Source organism: Somniosus microcephalus, chromosome 5 (assembly GCF_052327205.1).
Source record: "Somniosus microcephalus isolate GS21.2 chromosome 5, FLI_Smic_1.0, whole genome shotgun sequence".
NCBI classification, from domain to species: Eukaryota; Metazoa; Chordata; class Chondrichthyes; order Squaliformes; family Somniosidae; genus Somniosus; species Somniosus microcephalus.
The window spans coordinates 4,760,784-4,776,783 of record NC_140991.1 but is presented as its reverse complement, the minus strand read 5'-3'; the positions used below and the strand labels follow the sequence as shown (position 1 = coordinate 4,776,783).

General features: G+C 51.4%; 1 protein-coding gene across 1 annotated transcript in view; it reads left to right on the top strand.

The window, feature by feature from the left end:
* The first annotated feature begins 233 nt into the window (after positions 1-233).
* The window catches only part of LOC147116824 (fucolectin-like), a 37,552-nt gene continuing 21,785 nt past the window's right edge, over positions 234-16,000 (top strand). Inside the window, exons 1-3 of the mRNA XM_085987236.1 lie at positions 234-318; positions 7,633-7,703; positions 14,956-15,235. Coding sequence (XP_085843362.1) covers positions 7,637-7,703; positions 14,956-15,235 — 347 coding nt within the window. The 5' untranslated portion in view covers positions 234-318; positions 7,633-7,636. The remainder of the gene's footprint in view (positions 319-7,632; positions 7,704-14,955; positions 15,236-16,000) is intronic.

Sequence of the window (16,000 nt, the reverse complement as noted above, 5' to 3'; positions counted from 1 at the left end):
TCACTCCCCCCCCCGCCCCATCCCCCTGCCCCGAGCTCTCAGTCTCGCTGCACTTCTCCTTTCAAACAGTCCGTTCCCTCTTTCCCCATCCTGGGTAACGGTCCGACATGTATTGCGAATTCCTCTTGTTCTTCTATTTTATGCGTGTTTTGCTCAATTGATACTTCCAAAGATTGACAAATGGCATCAAACTTTTAGCCAATAGAAACCCAGCTCCAGCAGCATGTGACCAGTTGCACACTGACCCATCTCTAAGCTGCTGTGATATAAACGCTGATCAAACCGCCAATCTAAGCACCTGTGAGGATCCTGCACAAGGTGAGCAAGCTTTCCTGATCTCTTTTCCTGCAGTCCGATTGTAGTCTGGGGATCGGGGAGTGCATCCAGGCTGGGACTTTTCCCTAGCATCCTGTTCCTCAATGTACATCTTCAATCTGTATTAGAGCTTACAGTCAGTAGACAGGGCACAAAATAGGAACCTATTTCTGCAGTTGGGGTGCTTTTCCCACTCATCAATCCAGTCCCTGTGAATGGCTACATCTGAGTTTATTGTGCATTCACTGAATGCACTCCTTTCAAAGTCCTCTCTACAATTGTAGAGTAAGTACCAACCTACTGAAGGTAGCGGGACAGGTAGATAAGGTGGTTAAGAAGGCATACAGGACACTTGCCTTTATTAGCTGGGGCATAGAATATAAGAGCAGGGAAGTTATGCTTGAACTGTATAAAACACTCGTTAGGCCGCAGCTAGAGTACTGCGTGCAGTTCTGGTCACCACATTACAGGAAGGATGTGATTGCACTAGAGAGGGTACAGAGGAGAGTCACGAGGTTGTTGCCTGGGCTGGGGAATTTTAGCTATGAGGAAAGATTTGATAGGCTGGGTTTGTTTTCATTGGAACAGAGGAGGCTGAGGCGAGATTTAATTGATTTAATTGAGCTGTATAAAATTATGGGGGACTGAGATAGTGGATAGGTTGGACCCATTTCCCTTAGCAGAGGTCAATAACCAGGGTCATAGATTTAAAGTAATTGGTCGGAGGATTAGAGGGGAGTTGAGGAGAACTTTTTTCACCCTGAGGGTGGTGGGGGTCTGGAACTCACTGCCTGAAAGGGTGGGAGAGGCAGAGACCCTCATCACATTTAAAAAGTACTTGGATGTGCCCTTGAAGTGCCGTAACCTACAGGGCTACGGACCAAGAGCTGGAAAGTGGGATTAGGCGGGATAGCTCTTTGTCGGCCGGCACGGACATGATGGGCCGAATGGCCTCCTTCTGTGCCGTAAATTTCTATTATTCTGTCCTTAAAATCCATTGGTTAATGTCTCTGTTAAATTAGGGGAGAGAAATCCGACATGAACAATGGACACATTCTGATAGCCTCGCCAATGGGCACATTCTGGTAGCCTCACTGATAAACTAGAGAATATTTCATATACAGGAAACTCTCGTTTAAACGGCACCTAAATATCTGGAATTCTCTATTAACCGGCAAAATTCATGCTCCGAAAACAACACCTGAATAACCAGCAATGTTGCCGAGTCCGAGTCTCCCGCGGTGGCCGAGTTAGTCAGTGGGGGTAGTTCTCCAAACTGCCACAACTCGGCCTCTTGGCGCTGTCGGAAGTCCGAACACCTCAATAACAGGAGTCTGACTCTCCCGCGCTGCCGGGAGTCTCTTCTGATTATTGTATAAGTTTTGTTTTACTGTTAAGTAATTAAAGAGTTATGGATTACCCTCAACTGGCAGTACTGTACTTAATGAAGCATCTTCCACCATCCATTTAACACAACATTCTGTAGGTGAGGACCCAATTACTGTAAACTGAACATTTCTTGATTTTTTTAATTTTTGTTTGTTAAAAATAGTCACAGTAGATTTACCCTCTCCGTCATCCGGAACGTTTGATCAACCTGCACCATCCCGGTCCCGTCGGTGCCGGATACCAAAGAGTTTCCTGTATAAAGGATTGAACTTTTATACTGAGTGTCATTAAAAGGCTGCTTAGAGAGGGTGCAGGGGAGATTTACCAGAATGATTGCAGGGACGAGGGACTTCCGTTATGTGGAGACACTGGAGAAGCTGGGTTTGTTCTCCTTACAGCAGAGAAGGCTAAGGGGAGATTTGATAGAGGTGTTCAAAATAATGAGGGGGTTTTGAAAGAGTAAATAAGGAGAAGCAGTGGCATAAGGGTCGGTAACCAGAGGACACAGATTTAAGGTGACTGACAAAAGAGGCAGCGGGGCGATGAGGAGGATTTTTTTACGCAGCGAGTTGTGATCTGGAATGTGCTGCCTGAAAGGGCGGTGGAGCAGATTCAATAATAACTTTCAAAAGGGAACTGGATACTTGAGAAACTTTACAGGGGCTGTGGGGAAAGAGTGGGGGAGTGGGAATCTTCCAAAGAGCCGGTACAGGCTCGATGGGCCGAAAGGCCACCTCCTACCCTCCTGTTAAGTGGTAGCAGCTATCAGCTGGAGCTCTCCTCTCGCACAATAAATGTTACTAATTGACTGGGTTTGATGTATATTCTCAGTCAGTCGGAAAGAATCTCTGTCCTTGACGGGAAGCAGGTACTTTCCGCTGTGACCCGAATATCTACAAGGGAGGGATCTACAAGAAAGGTAACCAGCCTAAATATAAACAAAACAGGAAAAGAGAGCACAGGAAAGAATAAAGTAAGGGAGGACATTCATCGCAAGGGAATAAATAGAGTTATAGAAGAGAAATCTAAAAAGATGGTTAAACATAAAGTGAGAGGAAATCCTATTAAAAATGAGTTAAACTGTCTGTGCAGCAATGCACACAGTGTCCGTAATAAAACAGGGGAGCTGGAGCCAATCATGCGTTGTGAGGAACCAGACATAGTAGGGATTACTGAGACATGGCTGCAGAAAAATCAGGACTGGGAATTAAACATTGCAGGGTATAGCATATTTAGAAACGATAGGGAGGGAAAAAGGGGAGGTGGAGTAGCTGTACTTATTAGGGATAACATAATGGCAGTAGAAAAAAGTGTCGCAGATATCAGCAAGACAAAAATAGAATCCATGTGGACAGAGATAAAAGATTATAAAGGATCACCAAATAGTGGAAGGGAGGTGGAGGAAGAAATCTGCAGACAAATTAGGGAAATGAGAATAATAATCATGGGGGATTTCAACTACCGCAAAATTAATTGGACAGAAGAGGGAGTGTTTGATGGGACAGTGTAGAGGAAGCTTTACTCTGTATCTAACCCGTGCTGTACCTGCCCTGGGAGTGTTTGATGGGACAGTGTAGATGGAGCTTTACTCTGTATCTAACCCGTGCTGTACCTGTCCTGGGAGTGTTTGGTGGGACAGTGTAGAGGGAGCTTTACTCTGTATCTAACCCGTGCTGTACCTGTCCTGGGAGTGTTTGGTGGGACAGTGTAGATGGAGCTTTACTCTGTATCTAACCCGAGCTGTACCTGCCCTGGGAGTGTTTGATGGGACAGTGTAGAGGGAGCTTTACTCTTTATGTAACCCGTGCTGTACCTGCCCTGGGAGTGTTTGGTGGGACAGTGTAGATGGAGCTTTACTCTGTATCTAACCCGAGCTGTACCAGCCCTGGGAGTGTTTGATGGGACAGTGTAGAGGGAGCTTTACTCTGTATCTAACCCGTGCTGTACCTGCCCTGGGAGTGTTTGATGGGACAGTGTAGAGGGAGCTTTACTCTGTATCGAACCCGTGCTGTACCTGCCCTGGGAGTGTTTGATGGAACAGTGTAGAGGGAGCTTTACTCTTTATCTAACCCGTGCTGTACCTGCCCTGGGAGTGTTTGGTGGGACAGTGTAGATGGAGCTTTACTCTGTATCTAACCCGAGCTGTACCTGCCCTGGGAGTGTTTGATGGGACAGTGTAGAGGGAGCTTTACTTTGTATCTAACCTGTGCTGTACCTGCCCTGGGAGTGTTTGATGGGACAGTGTAGATGAAGCTTTACTCTGTATCTAACCCATGCTGTACCTGCCCTGGGAATGTTTGGTGGGACAGTGTAGAGGGAGCTTTACTCTGTATCTAACCCGTGCGGTACCTGCCCTGGGAGTGTTTGATGGGCCAGTGTAGAGGGGGCTTTACTCTGTATCTAACCCATGCTGTACCTGCCCTGGGAGTGTTTGATGGGACACTGTAGAGGGAGCTTTACTCTGTATCTAACCCATGCAGTACCAGCCTGTGCACCAGGAACTGGGTAGATTCTGCCAAATGCACGTCAATTAGAACTCTTACAGGCACATAGAGGAGACGTCAATGCTCTGAGCCTGTGCTTTATTGAGAGGCCTTTGCCAGACATGAAAGGAGAGTGCTGGCCACCTTGGCCATGTGCCACCTGGTCAACTTGGGCCTCTGCCATTGAGACCCTGTCTCCTCTGCCTTGACTGCACTGCCAGCGTCTGACAGATTAGCAGAGTGGTGGGAATCACAGCTGAATATTGACAAGGAAACACATCAGTAGGAAATGCAGCATCTGGTGTGGGAGTGAAGGGTACGGAGCAGGAGGGGCACATGTTCTGCCCCCGCTCTGCGTTGAGTTAGCTGATTTCTGTCAGGGTGGGCAGTGGTTGTTTTGCTCTCTTATCTAGATGGCTAATATCAACATTGCGGATCAATGATCCAGTGATCCCACTTGGAACACCTGCCAGTTTTCCATCAGTGCCAAGGCCTGCTGTACCTGTCCAGATCAAGTGCGCCCAGGTTTGTTGTACCCGGGCACTAATGTGGCCCAGCTTTACTCCCAACCCTGCCTGGTCTCCTTCAGCTCCTTCAGATAGAAAGTGGGAGCAGATAGAAGAGCACAGCGGCAGGGCGGAGTTGTCTGAAAGTGGTCTTGTTGCTACTGTGCGAGCTCCCACACGATGGAGGGGCTGTTGGTGAGGTGAGTGAAAGAGTGTTCAACGCGTGGCTGGTTCCAGTTCGCGAGCATCATTTTCCTTCCCAGTGCCAGACAGATGTCGAATTTGGTGAGTGCTTTGAAGAAGTGGCCTTAGACCCTTGGCCCCTCTCTGATCCCTTGTCCAAGGCCTCTCTCTGACCCTTGTACAGGCCTCTCTCTGACCACCGGCCCAGGCCTCTCTCTGACCCTTGGCCCCTCTCTGATCCCTTGGCCCCTCTCTGACCCTTGGCCTCTCTCTGACCCTCGGCCCCTCTCTGACCCTTGTACATGTCTCTCTCTGACCCTCTCTGACCCTCGGCCCCTTGCTGATCCCTTGGCCCCTCTCTGACCCTCGGCCCCTATCTGACCCCGGCCCAGGCCCCTCTCTAGCCCTTGGCCCAGGCCTTTCTCTGACCCCCGGCTCTGACTTCACTCTGACCCTCGGCCCATCACTGACCCCCAGCCTGTGTCCCTCTCTGACGCCTTGGCCCCTCTTTGACCCTTGGCCCCTCTCTGACCCCTTGGCCCAGGCCCCTCTCCGACCCCCATCCCAGGTAGCTCTGACCCTCAGACCAGACCCCTCGCTGACCCTCAGCCCAAAGGATCTGAGGAAGGATGTTCTTGCCATGGAGGGAGTTCAGCGAAGGTTCACCAGGCTGATACCTGGGATGGCAGGAATGACGTATGAAGAGAGATTGGGTCGATTGGGCTTGTACTCGCTGGAGTTTAGAAGAATGAGAGGGGATCTCACTGAAACTTATAAAATTCTAACAGGAGTGGACAGACTAGATGCAGGAAGGATGTTCCCGATGGTCGGGGAGTCTAGAACCAGGGATCACAGTCTAAGGATAAGGGGTTAGCCATTTAGGACCGAGATGAGGAGGAATTTCTTAACCCAGAGTGTGGTGAACCTGTGGAATTCTCTACCACAGAAGGCAGTTGAGGCCAATTCATAAATATATTCAATAAGGAGTTGGATATATTTCTTAAGGCTAAAGGGATCAAGGGATATGGGGAGAAAGCAGGGACAGGGTACTGTATTTGGATGATCAGCCATGATCTCACTGAATGGCGGAGCAGGCTCGAGGGGCCGAATTGCCTCCTCCTGCTCCTATCTTCTATGTTTCTATGTTTCTATGACCCTCGGCCCAGAACCCTCTCTAACCCTCGACCCAGACGTCTCTCTGACTCTTGGCCCCTCTCTGACCCTTAGCCCCACTCTGACCCTCGACCCAGACCCCTCCGTGCCCCCCGGCCCTGACGCCTCTCTGAACCTCGGCCCCTCTCTGACCCTCGGCCCCCCTCTGACCCCCGGCCCAGACCCCGCTCTGACCCTCAACTCCTCTCTGACCCTCGGCTTCTCTCTGACCCCCGGCCTAGTCCCCTCTCTGACCCCCGGCCCCTCTCTGACCCTTGGCCCCGCTCTGACCCTCGGCCCCTCTCTGACCTCCGGCCCAGGCCCCTCTTTGACCAGAGGATCAGGCACCAAAGACAAAAGGCCCTTTTTTCACTTCCAGAATCAAGGATTGGTGTTGGACTCCTTCCGGCTGCTGTTTTTCGACAGCAGTGAGAAGCCTCTGACACTACAGGTCTAAGCTGCTGCTCCTGACCTCTCGTGCTCAGGTAACGGCTGACGCTCTCATCCATCATCCAGGCTTTAAGCACTGCCATTGGCTGGACCTGCGTCTGAAGAGCATTTGGGTTATGGCACTGCCTAGATTGTGTACGGGAACATAGGAACAGGAGGAGGCCATTCAGCCCCTCGAACCTGTTCCGCCATTCAATCAGATCATGGCTGATCTGTATCCTAATTCCGCCCACCCATATTGGCTCCATGTCCCTTAATACCCTTGTTCAGCAAAAATCTGTCGATCTCAGATATAAAATGATTAATTGAGCTCGCACCTACTGCTGTTTGTGGGGGGGAGTTCCACACTTTGACCACCCTTTGTGTGAAGAAGTGTTTCCTAACTTCTCTCCTGAATGGCCTGGATCTGATTTTCAGATTATGTCCCCTTGTCCTCGACTCCCCCACCCCTCGGAGCCCGGGTAACATTCTGGTAAACCTACACTGCCCTCCAGCCAAGACCACTGTTGCCTCACAGCGCCAGGGACCCGGGTTCGAATCCAGCCTCTGGTGATTGTCTGTGTGGAGTTTGCACATTCTCCCCGTGTTTGCGTGGGTTTTCTTCGGGTGCTCCGGTTTCCTCCCACAGTCCAAAGATGTGCGGGTTAGGTTGATTGGCTATGATAAATTGACCCTTATTGTTAGGGGGATTAAATATGTGGGGTTACGGGGATCGGGTGGGATATGTGTTGGTGCAGGCTCGATGGGCCGAAATGGCCTCTATCTGCACTGTGGGGTTTCTGTGATTCTGTGATTAGATCCTTCCTCAGGTGCGGTGCCCAGAACTGCTCCCAGTGCTCCAGGTGTGCTCTAACCAGGGCTCTGTATCGCTGCAGCAAAACTTGTTCCTGCAGCAGCTTCAGGGCCCTGCAGGTGGAGTGCACTTCAACTACAACAACAACTTGCATTGATATCGCACCTTGAAGGTTGTAAAATGTCCCAAGGCGCTTTGCAGGAGCGTTAGACAAAATACGACACCGATTGGTGTCAATGAGATATCGAAGGGCCTGAAAGTCACTATAAATATAAATCAGTCAGGGGCACTGACGTTTCCCTGCAACTCACGAATCCCTGTTTCCAATCTCAGTAACAGTTCCCTCTCTCTGTGATTTCAGAAGAATGAAGTACCATTACCTGCTGGTGTTGGCCTTTCTCTGTGGGGTAATTCACACTGGAAACTCACAAGGTAAGAAATTAAGTTGTGACGAAAGCTCTTCGACCTGAAACGTTAACTCGGTTTCTCTCTCCACGGATGCTGCCTGGCCTGCTGAGTTTTTCCAGCGTTTTCTGTTCTTATTTCGGATTTCCAGCATCCGCAGTATTTAGCTATTGTAAGAAATTAACATGTGTCAGTTACCACCAGTTACAAACATGGGCAGGAAGAGTATGAAGGATCGGACTCAGATTCAGTCAGCGTTTGATTCCCATTTACTCTGGTTATTGATGCAGACTGGGGCTGGTCAGACTGGGTCAGTGCTCAGTGACTGAGAGCAGGAGCAGCCCGCCTTGGATTAGACTGGCCCTGACTGGCAGCTACCTGAGCTCAGTCACAGCTCTGATAGAGACCAGCGGATAATGGGCCCAGCCAGGGTTTGTGACTGTCTGTGTGTTTCTGCCTGTGTCTGTGTGAGTCTGTGTGAGTCTGTGTGTGAGGGATGAGACACAGACACAGACTGAGTGATGAGACACAGACACAGACTGAGTGATGAGACACAGACACAGACTGAGTGATGAGACACAGATACAGACTGAGTGATGAGACACAGACATAAACTGAGGGATGAGACACAGACACAGACCGAGTGATGAGACACAGACACAGACTGAGGGAGGAGACACAGACACAGACTGAGGGATGAGACACAGACACAGACTGAGGGAGGAGACACAGACACAGACTGAGGGATGAGACACAGACACAGACTGAGGGATGAGACACAGACACAGACTGAGGGATGAGACACAGACACAGGCTGAGTGATGAGACACAGACACAGACTGAGGGATGAGACACAGACACAGGCTGAGGGATGAGACGCAGACACAGACTGAGGGATGAGACACAGACACAGGCTGAGGGATGAGACACAGACACAGACTGAGGGATGAGACACAGACACAGACTGAGTGATGAGACACAGACACAGACTGAGGGAGGAGACACAGACACAGACTGAGGGATGAGACACAGACACAGGCTGAGGGATGAGACACAGACACAGACTGAGTGATGAGACACAGACACAGACTGAGGGATGAGACACAGACACAGGCTGAGGGATGAGACACAGACTGAGTGATGAGACACAGACACAGACTGAGGGATGAGACACAGACACAGGCTGAGGGATGAGACACATAGAAACATAGAAACATAGACGATAGGAGCAGGAGTAGCCCATTCGGCCCCTCGAGCCTGCTCCGCCATTCAATGAGATCATGGCTGATCATCCAAATTCAGTACCCTGTGATATACCTATCAATTCATCCAATGAAAAGCGACGAGTTAAGAAAGTAACTATAGGTTTTTATTGGCTAAATAACAGAGCCCACCCTCGTGGGTGATCGGATACAACAAGGAGGAATGCCAGCCAGTCGACTACCTTTATACCTGGGCAGGTAGGTGGAGTCATGGGCGGAGTCAGCAGTGGTCAGCCCAGGTATAACAGCGTGACAAGAGGCGACCTCGTATAGTGATACAACAGTGTGAACAGTGATAACCATAGAGTAATGATATAACAGTGATAACTATAGTGTAACGATAGTGAACGATAAAAGTGGTTTACCACATTCACCCCTTGTTTAGATTTGAGTCCGGCGGGGTGAAGTGTACTATCAGTTCTGGTATGTCAGTCTGTCCGGAGGCCTCGTAAGCCTTTCTGATCGTCGCAGCGGCGGCGTTGCATTATCCGGTGTTAATGCTGGTGTCTGCGTGGTCGGCGAAGGCTCGTGGGGTTCCGGCATGCCGTCTACCTGGGCTGGAATTGGGGGGGTGGTGGGGGGGGGTGAAGGTGGTGTCTCCGGAGTGCCCGAGGGTGCGAGGTCTCGTAAGGAGACTGTGTCCTCCCGCCCGTCTGGGTATGCCACATAGGCGTACTGGGGGTTGGCGTGCAGGAGGTCCACCCTCTCGACCAGGGGGTCCATTTTATGGGCCCTCACGTGCTTTCGCAGCAAGACGGGCCCCGGAGAGGTCAGCCAGGTTGGTAGCGTGGTTCCCGTAGTCGACTTCCTGGGGAAAACAAACATTCGTTCATAGGGGGTGGCGTTAATGGCAGTGCAAAGTAGTGACCGGGTGGAATGCAGCGCTGCCGGGAGGACTTCCTGCCAGCGGGAGGTTGGGAGGCCCTTAGACTTTAAGGCTAAGAGGACGGCCTTCCATACCGTCGCGTTCTCTCTTTCCACCTGGCCGTTCCCTCGGGGGTTGTAGCTGGTGGTCCTGCTTGCAGCAATACCTCTCGCTAGTAGGAACTGACGGAGTTCCTCGCTCATGAAGGAGGAGCCCCGGTCACTATGTATATAGTTTGGGAACCCGAACAAGGCGAAGAGGTCGTTCAGGCATTTAATGACCGTGGTACTGGTCATGTCTGGGCAGGGGAAGGCAAAGGGGAAACTGGAGTACTCATCAACGATGTTGAGGAAGTACACATTACGGTCAGAGGACGGGAGGGGCCCCTTAAAGTCGATGCTCAGGCGCTCGAAGGGGCGGGTGGCCTTGATCAGGCTTGCTCTGTCCGGCCTAAAGAAGTGCGGTTTGCACTCGGCACAGGTCTGGCAGTTCCTGGTCATGGTCCTGACCTCCTCGATGGAGTAGGGCAGGTTGCGGGCCTTAATGAAGTGGTAAAGTCTGGTGACCCCGGGGCGGCAGAGGTCATTGTGGAGGGTCTGAAGTCTATCACTTTGCGTGCTGGCGCATGTAATTCGTGACAGAGCATCGGGGGGTTCGTTCAGCTTACCTGGCCGGTACAAGATATCATAATCATAGGTGGAGAGCTCGATTCTCCACCTCAAGATCTTGTCATTCTTGATTTTGCCCCTCAGCTTGTTATTAAACATAAAAGCGACCGAACGTTGGTCGGTGAGGAGGGTAAATCGTTTGCCTGCCAGGTAGTGCCTCCAACGTCGTACCGCCTCCACAATCGCTTGGGCCTCCTTCTCGACCGACGAGTGTCGGATCTCAGGGCCCTGTAGGGTCCTTGAGAAGAAGGCCACCGGTCTCCCCTCCTGGTTAATGGTGGCGGCTAGGGCAAAGTCGGATGCATCGCTCTCGACTTGGAAGGGGATGGACTCATCCACTGCGTGCATTGTGGCCTTGGCAATGTCTCCCTTAATGAGGGAGAAGGCTGCGCACGCTTCCTCCGTAAGGGGGAAGGATGTGGACTTCATGAGGGGTCTGGCTTTGTCCGCATAATTGGGCACCCATTGGGCATAGTAGGCGAAGAGCCCCAGGGTTCTCTTCAGTGCCTTTGGACAGTGGGGGAGGGGTAGCTCCATGAGGGGGCGCATTCTTTCGGGGTCGGGGCCGATGACTCCGTTCTCTACTACACAGCCGAGGATGGCAAGGCGCGAGGTGTTAAACACACATTTATCCTTATTGTAGGTGAGGTTCAGCCATTGGGCCGTACGGAGGAATCTCTCCAGATTAATGTCATGGTCCTGCCGGTCGCGGCCGCAGATGGTGACGTTATCTAGGTAGGGGAACGTGGCGTGCAGCCCGTTCTGGTCAACCATCCGGTCCATCTCCCTTTGGAAGACCGAAACCCCGTTGGTGACGCCGAAGGGAACCCTAAGGAAGTGGTAGAGGCGGCCATTCGCCTCGAAGGCGGTATACTGGCGGTCCTCAGGGCGGATAGGGAGTTGGTGGTAGGCCGACTTAAGGTCGATGGTAGAGAATACTCGGTATTGTGCGATCTGATTGACCATATCAGATATGCGGGGAAGGGGGTATGCGTCCAGCTGTGTGTACCTGTTTATGGTCTGGCTGTAGTCGATGACCAGGCGGTTCTTATTGCCCGTCTTAACTACCACGACCTGGGCACGCCAGGGGCTGGTGCTCCCTTCGATGATGCCCTCCTTCAGGAGACGCTGCACCTCAGAGCTAATGAAAGCTCTGTCCCCGGCGCTGTACCGCCTGCTCTTGGTCGCGACGGGTTTGCAGTCGGGGGTGAGGTTAGCGAACAGGGAAGGTGGCGGGACTTTGAGGGTGGATAGGCCGCAGGTGTTACGCGGTGGGCGGTTTAAAATCTGTTGGTTGTCGACTGTGAGTGGGGGGAGGGGTCCGCCGTATGCTAGCGTGACGCTTTGGAGGTGGGATTGGAAGTCTAGCCCTAGTAGGACGGCGGCGCATAGCTGGGGGAGGACGAGGAGTTTAACATTTTTATACTCCGTACCCTTAACCGATAGGGTCACAACACAGTAGCCGCTGATGTCTGTGGCGTGGGATCTCGATGCCATCGAGATCCGGTTGCGCGTTGGCAGGACAGGGAGGGAGTAGTGGCTCACCGTGTCTGGGTGGATGAAACTCTCCGTGCTTCCGCTGTCGAACAGGCAGGTCGTGGCGTGGCCGTTTACTCTGATGTCCATCATTGACTTGGACAGGTGATGCGGGCGGGCTTGGTCCAGTGAGACGGAGGCTAGTGTATAGCTGAGCGAGTTGCTGTAGTCTGCGGGTGAGGCGGTAGTCGGGTCTAGAGGCACGGTGGCGGTCGAGCATGGTGGGTAAAATGGCGTCTCCCACGAGGTTGGACAAAATGGCGGAGAAGATGGCTGCCCCCGTAACTCACATGAGGCACTGCTGGTGTCGGTTGCCTGTATCAAAGATGGCCGCCCCCATGAATCACATGTGGGGATGCTGGCCTCTGTTGCCTTGAAGGAAGATGGCCGCCCCCACAGCTCGCATGAGGCACTGCTGGCCTCTGATGATCCACCTCTGCAGGCCTTAGCGAAGTGGCCTTTCTTCATGCAGTTTGAGCAGGTAGAGTTCCTGGCTGGGCAGCGCGACCTCGGGTGTTTCGCCTGGCCGCAGAAGAAGCAGCCGGCGGCCCGATCGCGGGGGTCCGATGTCGGAGCCGGTACCGGGGGTGGCGGTCTCGATCGGGTCCGGGACGCCGACGCTGAGGTAGGTCCCAGGGGGGTTGCTGCGGGGGGTATCGCGGTCGGGGTCGGTCCCAAGTCCCAGGGTCGCGAGTTACAGTACCTTGAGTATGCCTCGAGGTCCCAATGGGCCACTTCTAGAGAGAGAGCGAGGGCTGCAGCTTTGTCCAGGTCGAGGTCCCTTGCTTCCAGTAGTCTTTGCCGTGAGTAGTCGGACCGCAGGCCTTTCACGAAGGCATCGCGGACATTGTCTTCAGTATTTTCTGCCGCCGTTACCGCTTTAAAGTTACAGTCTCTGCCGAGTGCTTGTAGCACCCGTAAAAATTCCTCCACGCGCTCTCCTGGCTGTTGCGGGCGGGATCTTAGGAGGTGTCTGGCATACATGGAATTTACCGGGGTTTGGTACTGTCTTTTCAGCCGGTTGATGGCGTCCTCGTATGTTTTAAGGTCCCGGATGAGTGTGAATACTTTAGGGCTCACTTGGGCGTTCAGAACTCTTAGCATGGATTTCTGAGGCACGCCGGATTCTCCCAGGTAGGCTTCGAAGCAGCTCAGCCAGTGTTCGAAGTCGAGGGCTGAGTTTGCTGCCTGTGGGTTTAGGTCCAGGTACGGTGGTCTGAGGGCTCGCAGCCAGGCCGGCTGCTGTGGCTGTTGTAGCTGGGCGTCTGGTTGGTCGCTTGGCTGGTCGTTTGGCTGCTCAAGTGTCGACATTTTAAAATTTAGCCAATAAAATTGATATACCTATCAATTCATCCAATGAAAAGCGATGAGTTAAGAAAGTAACTATAGGTTTTTATTGGCTAAATAACAGAGCCCACCCTCGTGGGTGATCGGATACAACAAGGAGGAATGCCAGCCAGTCGACTTCCTTTATACCTGGGCAGGTAGGTGGAGTCATGGGCGGAGTCAGCAGTGGTCAGCCCAGGTATAACAGCGTGACAAGAGGCGACCTCGTATAGTGATACAACAGTGTGAACAGTGATAACCATAGAGTAACGATATAACAGTGATAACTATAGTGTAACGATAGTGAACGATAAAAGTGGTTTACCACACCCTGCCCCTGCCTTCTCTCCATATCCCTTGATCCCTTTAGCCTTGAGAAATATATCCAACTCCTTCTTGAATATATTTAATGAATTGGCCTCTACTGCCTTCTTTGGCAGAGAATTCCACAGGTTCACCACTCTCTGGGTGAAGAAATTCCTCCTCATCTCTGTCCTAAATGGCCTACCACTTATCCTTCGACTGAGACCCCTGGTTCTGGACTCCCCGACCATCGGGAACATCTTTCCAGCATCTAGTCTGTCCAGTCCTGTTAGAATTTTATAAGTTTCGATGAGATCCCCTCTCATTCTTCTAAACTCCAGCGAGTACAAGCCCAATCGACCCAATCTCTCCTCATACCTCATTCCTGCCATCCCAGGTATCAGCCTGGTGAATCTTCGCTGCACTCCTTCCATGGCAAGAACATTCTTCCTCAGATAAGGCAACCAAAACTGCACACAATACTCAGGATGTGGCCTCACCAAGGCCCTGTACAACTGCAGCAAGACATCCTTGTTCCTGTACTCAAACCCTCTCGCTACGAAGGCCAACATACCATTTGCCTTCTTAACTGCTTGCTGCACCTGCATTCTTACTTTCAGCGACTGGTGCACAATGACACCCAGGTCTCATTGCACTTCCCCTTCTCCCAATCTATTGCCATTCAGATGATAATCTGTCTTCCTGTTTTTGACACCAAAGTGGATAACCTCGCATTTATCCACATTGTATTACATCTGCCATGCTTCTGCCCAATCACCCAACCTGTCCAAATCATACTGGAGTTTCTTGGCATCCTCCTCACAGCACACACGCCCACCCAGCTTTGTGTCATCTGCAAACTTGGAGATATTACATCTAGTTCCCTCGTCCAGACACAGACTGAGTGATGAGACAGAGATACAGACTGAGGGATGAGACACAGACACGGACTGAGGGATGAGACACAGACACAGACTGAGGGATGAGACACAGACACAGACTGAGGGATGAGACACAGACACAGACTGAGGGATGAGACACAGACACAGACTGAGGGACGAGACACAGACACAGACTGAGGGATGAGACACAGACACAGACTGAGGGATGAGACACAGACACAGACTGAGGGATGAGACACAGACATAAACTGAGGGATGAGATACAAACACAGACTGAGGGATGAGACACAGACACAGACTGAGGGGTGAGACACAGACACAGACTGAGGGATGAGACACAGACACAGATCTTGCAGTTTCCCGAGAACAGACGTGCTACTTTCAGGGTTGTGACAATTACCTCCTTTCTATTTTCAGCAAATTTGGTGGCTGGGATCCGAGCCACCCAGTCCACCACAAACCCACATTATTCTGATGCAGACAACGCCATTGATGGGAATCATGACAGCAAAATCTATCATTCGTCCTGCAGCAGAACCCGCAAGCAGTCTCACCCGTGGTGGAGAGTGGAATTAGGGGCATCTTACAAGGTCTTCATTGTAAGAATCACCAACACAGATTGGCATCCACAAAGGCTGAACGGAGCTCAAATTCGCATCGGAGATTCACTGGTCAATAACGGCAACAACAACCCGATGTAAGTGCATCAAACCGCAATCTACATCCTCACAATCCACATCCTCACAATCTACATCCTCACAATCCACATCCTCACAATCCACATCCTCACAATCCACATCCTCACAATCCACATCCCCACAATCCACATCCTCACAATCCACATCCTCACAATCTACATCCTCACAATCCACATCCTCACAATCCACATCCTCACAATCAACATCCCCACAATCCACATCCTCACAATCCACATCCTCACAATCTACATCCTCACAATCAGCATCCTCACAATCCACATCCTCACAATCCACATCCTCACAATCCACATCCTCACAATCCACATCCTCACAATCCACATCCTCACAATCAGCATCCTCACAATCCACATCCTCACAATCCACATCCCCACAATCAACATCCCCACAATCCACATCCTCACAATCCACATCCTCACAATCTACATCCTCACAATCAGCATCCTCACAATCAGCATCCTCACAATCCACATCCTCACAATCCACATCCTCACAATCCACATCCTCACAATCCACATCCTCACAATCCACATCCTCACAATCCACATCCTCACAATCCACATCCTCACAATCCACATCCTCACAATCCACATCCTCACATCCCACATCCTCACAATCCACATCCTCACAATCCACATCCTCACAATCCACATCCTCACAATCTACATCCTCACAATCCACATCCTCACAATCCACATCCTCACAATCTACATCCTCACAATCCACAACCTCACAATCCACATCCT